General features: G+C 45.8%; 1 protein-coding gene across 5 annotated transcripts in view; it reads right to left on the reverse strand.

Annotated features, from left to right (window-relative positions):
• Window positions 1–404: 404 nt before the first annotated feature.
• LOC108309102 (aspartyl aminopeptidase) overlaps window positions 405–7,372 on the reverse strand; it is a 14,812-nt gene continuing 7,844 nt past the window's right edge. For 4 of the 5 annotated variants that reach the window (XM_037740873.1, XM_017535246.2, XM_017535248.2 and 1 more), the window contains exons 14-15: window positions 1,070–1,237; window positions 405–554 (exon numbers count right to left, since the gene is read on the reverse strand). In XM_037740873.1, the coding sequence (XP_037596801.1) occupies window positions 504–554; window positions 1,070–1,237 (219 nt within the window). In that variant the 3' untranslated portion in view covers window positions 405–503. Of the gene's footprint in view, window positions 555–1,069; window positions 1,238–1,898; window positions 1,941–7,372 lie in introns of those variants that run through there. The other variant, XM_017535249.2, reaches the window with a different exon arrangement.

Below are 7,372 nucleotides of genomic sequence, written 5' to 3' on the forward strand. Positions count from 1 at the left end.
AGGTATAGACCCTGCCCTTCTCTTTGCAGCTCCCAAGAGGGGCTGGAGAGGGGTTCGGGAGGGTGGGAAACAGCTTTGGCTGCCCAGAGCAGCTCTCAAAGGGGCCCGATGCTGAACAGGAGTCCTGAGGGCAGAGCTGGACAGCTATTCTGGAGATGGAAGGAGGGAAGACCATTGAGGCCACTTCCCGGGTGGAGAACTAGGGGTGGAAGTGACCCGCTTGTGGATCCAGCCCATCCTTCACCCCCTTCAGGCATGGACTTGAGACAGAGAAGAGATTTTAGACCAGGCTCCCATCAGCTCCCAGGAGTGTTGCCTCCACCTGTTCCCCAACTTTGCTCCGAAGGTTCAAGCTAGGCTCAACTCCCACTCCTCTAGTCTCCAAATAAGCACAGCACAGAGAGTCTGAGTGAAAAATCCACTTTAATAATCCAGCTTCATCTCAGCTGAGAACCTCCCCTCTCAGGTGCAAAGGGCTGGCAGAGAAGTCTTTCCAACAGGGCTCAATCCACTAAGAGATTACGGCTCAGAGAAGGGAAGAGCTCAAAGAAGCCCTGAAATGGGAGGCAGCATGGAATTTGGAATTAGTGAGTGACCCGATGGAGATGTCCCGCCACCCACCTCCCACCAACAGATGTTCCAGCAAGATAAGGACCAAGGTTTCATCTGTTCTTGACAGCCACCCCGGTCTTCTCAGCCCAGTCCCCTCTCTCCCTCCCCTCATTTTCCATTTCTTTGGGTCAGGGCCCCTGAGCCTTGAGAAGAATAAGGATCCTTGTTTAATCTCTTTCTTCTTTGTCTTTTGTAGAGACAAGGTCTTGACATGCTGCTTAGCCTAGTCTCAAATTCCTGGCCTCAAGCAATCCTCCCCCCTCCCAAAGTGCTGGCATTACAGCGTGAGCCGCCATGGTTGGCTAGGACCTTGTTTACCTACCTGGCCACACCATGACAACCAGCCCCCATTACTCAGGCCAGTCACTTGTGATGGCGAGGTTGTCCCAGAAACCAATCCAGGCACTAGAGGGGAAGGAGCTCTGCTGCCATGGAGAGGGTCCAGGGTGGGAGTTACCTTGAAGAGGGTGAGGGTCTGGAGGACTCCTGTGGTGCAGGCCATCTCCCGGATAGAGTGCATGGCCAGTTGGGGGCTGCCTAAATCCAGCACCCGCAGCCCCAGCCGAGAAGCCAAGATGGGTCCAATGGTGGTTCCACAGGGGGAGTCATTCCGGACCATGAGGTCCTAGGGAGAGCAGAAGACCCATTAGCAACATGCAGTGTGTGCACATTAGAGCCAAGGAGGAAACCATCTTAGAACTGCAGGGCCAGAAGGGGCCTGGGAGACGGTTCACTTCTACCCCTCTTCAGAGCATAAAATCAAAGCGAACGCTAAATGGCAGACCCCAAAGGACAATATATTCTGAATTCGTCCCATTCTATCTGCACTGCCGCAACCCTAGTTCCAATCCATTCTCCACACAGCAGGAAGGGGCATTTTTTAAAAGTATCCATCCTTCTTTGTCACCGTTTGTCTTGCTTAAGATCCACACCCACAGAAAAAAATCACTCAGTGCTATCAGTGTCTTTAAAAATATTGCTACTGACATTTTGAAACCATTTTCTTTATATTGTGGTAAAAGAGTAAATAAGAAAATCAAAATATGAGGCTAGATATCAAGCTTTTCAGTGTAAAACAATTATAAAATCAAATAAGAAATAACTATTGTTATTTTATGAATAAGAATTATAGTACTAACTCATAATTTTTATTTATTTATTTTTATTTTATTTATTTTTTCACGACATAATCTCTCCGTGATGCCCAGACTGGAAGTGCAATGGCACGATCCTGGCTCACTGCAGCCTCTGCTTCCCGGGTTCAAGTGATTCTTCTGCCTCAGCCTCCCGAGTAGCTGGGGCTACAGGTTGAGTGCCACCACGCCTGGCTAATTTTTATACTTTTAGTAGAGATGAAGTTTCACCATTTTGGCCAGGCTGGTCTCGAACTCCTGACCTCAAGTGATCCACCCACCTTGGCCTCCCAAAGTGCTGGGATTACAGGCCTTAGCTATTGCACCCAGCCTCATGATTTTTAAAATACGTACTTTTTTCTTGCTATGTCCATGGAAATGGTCCCAAAGTACTGTCCCCTCCACCAAGAACAATGAACACTTGCAGTGCCAGACCATGGTTTCTAATACCATTGTTTGCCAAAAACTACTGAGTCTGGGGGGCAAAATTAACAACACACACCTGCAATTTTTGTTGTGCTAAAAAGCAAGGAAACTTCAAGAGTCAAAGAGCACAGGACTTATGCTGAAAGGGCTCCCACTGGTCAAAGCCATGACAATTCACTATAATTATAGTGGACTAGGTCACATTGAATAAATGAAATTCTAAGATCCTATGACAATCAGAAATGGAAAAGCAGGTCAGGTGTGCTGGCTCACACCTGTAATCCCAGCACTTTGGGAGGCCAAGGCAGGCAGATCACATGATGCCAGGAGTTCGAGATCAGCCTGGCCAACATGGTGAAACCTTGCCTCCACTAAAAATACAAGAAATAGCTGGGCGTGGTGTTGTACGCCTGTAATCCCAGCTACTCAGGTGGCTGAGGCAGGAGAATCTCTTGAAACTGGGGTGAGGAGGTTGCAGTGAGCAGAGATCGCACCACTGCACTCCAGCCTGGGCAACAGAGCAAGACTCTGCCTAAAAACAAAAAAGAGGGAAAATTGAAAAATTCTTCGTCACTTGACACTTCACCTTGAAAAGTAGATAAGGGAAAGAATTAGCATTTATCCCACTTTCTAATAGGAATGATATTCCATGACAACCAAAGAACCCCAGTTGATTGGAGGGAGGACACTTCATAGAAGAATGGAAGACTCGAAGAATTCAGGGGAAGAGGGCATTTTTTGGTAAATTCTAATGAAATCATTGATTTAGGCAAGGATTACCATGACTGTTAAAACCATTAGGTGTCTGGTTAATAGGGCATCCATCACTTGTATGGGCCACTGTCAGGTCAACAGGAGAAAAACGACCATATAATGAAGGGATCGGGGACATCCCTGAACCAGTGGTCGATCTTTGCAAGGCTAAGGGTGACCCACCCAGATATCGTGTGTGTGACGCCATATGAACACATCAGCCATGTCTTCTATCCAAAAATGTTTAACTTGAGGCCGAGTGTGGTGGCTCACGCCTGTAATCCCAGCACTTTGGGAGGCTGAGGCAGGTAGATCACTGGAGGTCAGGAGTTCAAGACCAGTCTAGTCAACATGGTGAAACCCCATCTCTACTAAAAATACAAAAATTAACTGGGCGTCAGGGTGCACACTGGTAACCCAGCTACTTGGGAGACTGAGGCAGAAGGATGACTTGAACCACGGAGGCAGAGGCTGCAATGAGCTGAGATCACGTCACTGCACTCCAGCCTGGCAGAGTGAGACTCTCACTCTGTAAAAAAAAAAAAAAAAAAAGTTTAACTTGAATCCATCAAGTCTTTAGAAATTCCATTTGATAGGAAATATGGGGCTTACAGACAAGCTAAATGATACCGTAAGGCAGCAAGGAGACATATCCAGAAGTTTCTTGAACAAGCCAATGCTACTTAAAAAGGGGTGGGGGAAACTGTGCTACATTAGAAGACATTTAAGCAACGTGTCAGCCAAATAGAATGTGTGGTCCTGAGTTGGATACTACGGTGGGCTAAATAATTGTTAAAAAATATTTTGGGAATAACTAGGGAAAATGGAAAATGATCTGTGCATTAGATGAGGTACAAGTTTACTGAAACGACAATTTCCTGAAATGGGGTTGGGAGTGGTGGATCACACCTGTAATCCCCGAACTTTGGGAGGCCAAGTGGGGGAGGATCTCTTGAAGTCAGGAGTTCAAGGCCAGCCTGTGCAACATAGCAAGAACTCCATTTTTACCAAATACAGAAAATTAGCCAGGATGGTGGCATGCACCTGCAGTCCCAGCTATCTGGGAGGTTGAGGCAGGAAGATCTCCTGAGCTCAGGAGTTTGAGGGTGCAGTGAGCTATGATCATGCCACTGCACTCCAGCCTGGGAGACAAAGCAAGACCCTGTTTCTAATTTTAAAAAACTTTTTTAAAGAAATTGCAATAGAAAGGTGAAGATGACTGAGTGAAAAGACGCAACAAAAAATATATCCAATATAATATTTTTTAAAAGTATATATGAAGTTTAAGCATAGAAAAAAATCTGGAAGACTATACCAAATTTCTGGGGATTCGTGTTTTATTTTCTCATCTCTATCTGTATTTTCTAATTTTCTAAAATACATGTGTCCTACTTCTGCTGTAGTTATTAAAGAAAAATCCCCCAATGTCTTCTCACTGCCTTAGAATAAAATCAAATGCCCTTCCATGGCCTAGGTATTCCTACATGCTCGTTGAGCTGGGCCTCTGCCCTGACCAGCTCCTGCTCTCATCCTGGCTCTACCATCCTGCCTTTCTCTTCTCCTAATGTATCAGCTCATTCCTGTCCCCCTTGGGGTCTTTTTACTTGTGCCCTCTGGCTGGGACCCTCCCATAGCTGCCTCTTTCTCAGTGGTTAGATCTCAGCTCAGATAGAAGCCTTCCCGAAGGCAGAACAATTCAGCTTTCCAAAAGGCAGAACGAGCACTGTGCAGCAGAAAGAGCCCTGTGCTGGCAGTCAGGAAGTCATGGTTCTACGACCACTAGAACTTGCCCGCTATGACTGTCACTGAACCACCCATGCCCATGTCCCTGATATAGACAGGTAGATAGATATAGAAATAGACAGTCATGCACTATATAGTGACATGTCAGTCAAGGATAGGCCACATATGTGACAGTGGTCCCATAACATTATAATGGAGCTGAAAAATTCCTGTCGCCTAGTGACATCACAGCTGTTGCGACGTTGTGGCAGGATGCATGACTCATTTGTTTGTGGCGATGCTGGTGTAAACAAACCTACTGTGCTGCCAGTCATATAAAAGCATAACACATGCAATTATGTACAGCATGCAATACCTAGTAATAATGAGCTGTTATGGTTTATGTATTTACTATATTATGCTTTTAATTAATTAATTAATTTTGAGACAGAGTTTCACTCTTGTGGCCCAGGCTGGAGTGCAACGGCGCCATCTTGGCTCCCTGGAACCTCTGCCTCCCAGGTTCAAGTGCTTCTCCTGTCTTGTCTCCAGAGTAGCTGGGATTACAGGCGTGCACCACCAAGCTCAGGTAATGTTTATATTTTCACCCTGTTGGCCAGCTGGTTTTGAACTCCTGACCTCAAGTGATCCACCCACCTTGGCCTCCCAAAGTGCTGGGATTACACGCGTGAGCCACCGTATCCGGCCTATTTTTATTTTAGAATGTACTCCAATTATTTTTTTTTAAAAAGTGAACCATAAAACAGCTTCAGGCAGGTCCTTTATGAGCTATGCCAGAAGAAGGCATTGTTATCATAGCAGATAGCAGCTCCCTGCATGCGACTGTCTCTGAAGATCTTCCCACGGGACAAGATGTGAAGGTGGAAGACAGTGACACTGATAGTCCTGACCCTACACAGGCCTAGGCTCATGTGTATGTTTGTGTCGTTGTTTTTAACCAAAAAGTTTAAAAATTTTAAAAATAGGAAAAAGCTTATAGAACAAGGAAACAAAAAAAGAAAATATGTTTGAATAGCTGTACAATGTGTTTGTGGGTTTGTTTTGTTTTTCGAGACAGAGTTTTAGTCTTGTTCCTCAGCTGGAGTACAATGGCGCGATCTTGGTTCACTGCAACCTCCACCTCCCAGGTTCAAGCGATTCTCCAGCCTCAGCCTCCCAAGCAGCTGGGATTACAGGTGCATACCACAACACTCAGCTATTTTTGTAGTTTTAGTAGAGACGGGGGTTTCACCATGTTGGCCAGGCTGGTCTCGAGCTCCTGACCTCAGGTGATCCACCCGCCTCGGCCTCCCAAAGTGCTGGGATTACACTGTGCCCAGCCTGTTTATGTTTTAAGCCAAGTGTTATGACAAAGGAGTCAACAATTTAAAAAAAAGAAGTTTATAAAGTAAAAAAGTTACATTAAGTTGATTTATTGTTGAAGAAATACAATTTCTAAAATAAATGAGGGTAGCCTAAGTGTACAGCGTTTATAAAATCTGCAGTAGCAGGCAGGAACACCCTAGGCCTTCACATCCACTCATCACTCACTCAGGACAACTTCCAGTGCCAAAAGCTCCATTCATGATAAGTGCTCTATACAGGTGAACCATTTTTAATCTTTTATACCACATGCTTCTTGTACCCGTCCTTTCTTCTTTCTTTCCTTTTCTTTTTTTTTTTTTTGAGACAGGGTCTCACTCTGTCGCCCAGGCTGGAGTCCAGTGGCGCAATCTCGGCTCACTGCAACCTCCACATTCCGGGCTCAAGAGATCCTTCCCAAGTAGGGAAGGCCTCCCAAGTAGCTGGGACTACAGTCACCAGGTGCCACCACACCTGACTAATTTTTGCATTTTTTGGTAGGACGGGATTCACCATGTTGGCCAGGCTGGTCTTGAACTCCTGATCTCAAGTGATCTGCCCACCTCCGCCTCCCAAAAGTGCTGGGATTACAGACGTGAGTCACCACGACCTGACTCCTGTACCTTTTCTATGTTCAGATACATCTACCATTTTGTTATAATTACCAACAGTTTTCAACATAGTAAGAAGCTGTACAGGTTTGTGGCCTAGGAGCAATGGGCTCTGCCACAGTCTAGGTGTGCAGCAGGCTGTCTGTCCAGGTTTGTGTATGTCCACTCCATGATGCTCACACAATCATGAAATTGTCTAACAATGCCATTTCCCAGAACATATCCCTGTGGTTAAGCCATGCATGATGGTATATGGGTGTATACATGTGTATACACAATACTGTCATGTGTTATATATATATATGTATAAATGTATACAACATATATATGTACACAAATACACACATATACGCTGAGGGGAAATGACTAGATGGCTGATTTCTCAGGGAAGAGAGAAAATGAGTAGTCGGGGTTCCATACTCCCCAGCCCTGAACTTTCCCTGTGGAAGCCTCCAGGGTGTGTAAGAGATGGGGGGAAGTGGGGGTGCCATGGGGAAAGGCAGGACTATGTGCCAGGAACACACTGTACCTTCAGTCTTCATAGAAATCCAGCAAAGTAGGCCGGATGCCATGGTTTACACCTATAATCCCAGCATTTTGGGAGGCCGAGGTGGGCGGATCACCTGAGATCAGGAGTTCAAGATCAGCTTGACCAACATGGAGAAACCCCACCACTACTAAAATACAAAATTAGCCAGGTGTGGTGGCGCATGCCTGTAATCCCAGCTACTTGGGAGGCTGAGGCCGAAGAAT

Source organism: Cebus imitator, unplaced genomic scaffold, assembly GCF_001604975.1.
Source record: "Cebus imitator isolate Cc_AM_T3 unplaced genomic scaffold, Cebus_imitator-1.0 Scaffold91, whole genome shotgun sequence".
NCBI lineage: Eukaryota > Metazoa > Chordata > Mammalia > Primates > Cebidae > Cebus > Cebus imitator.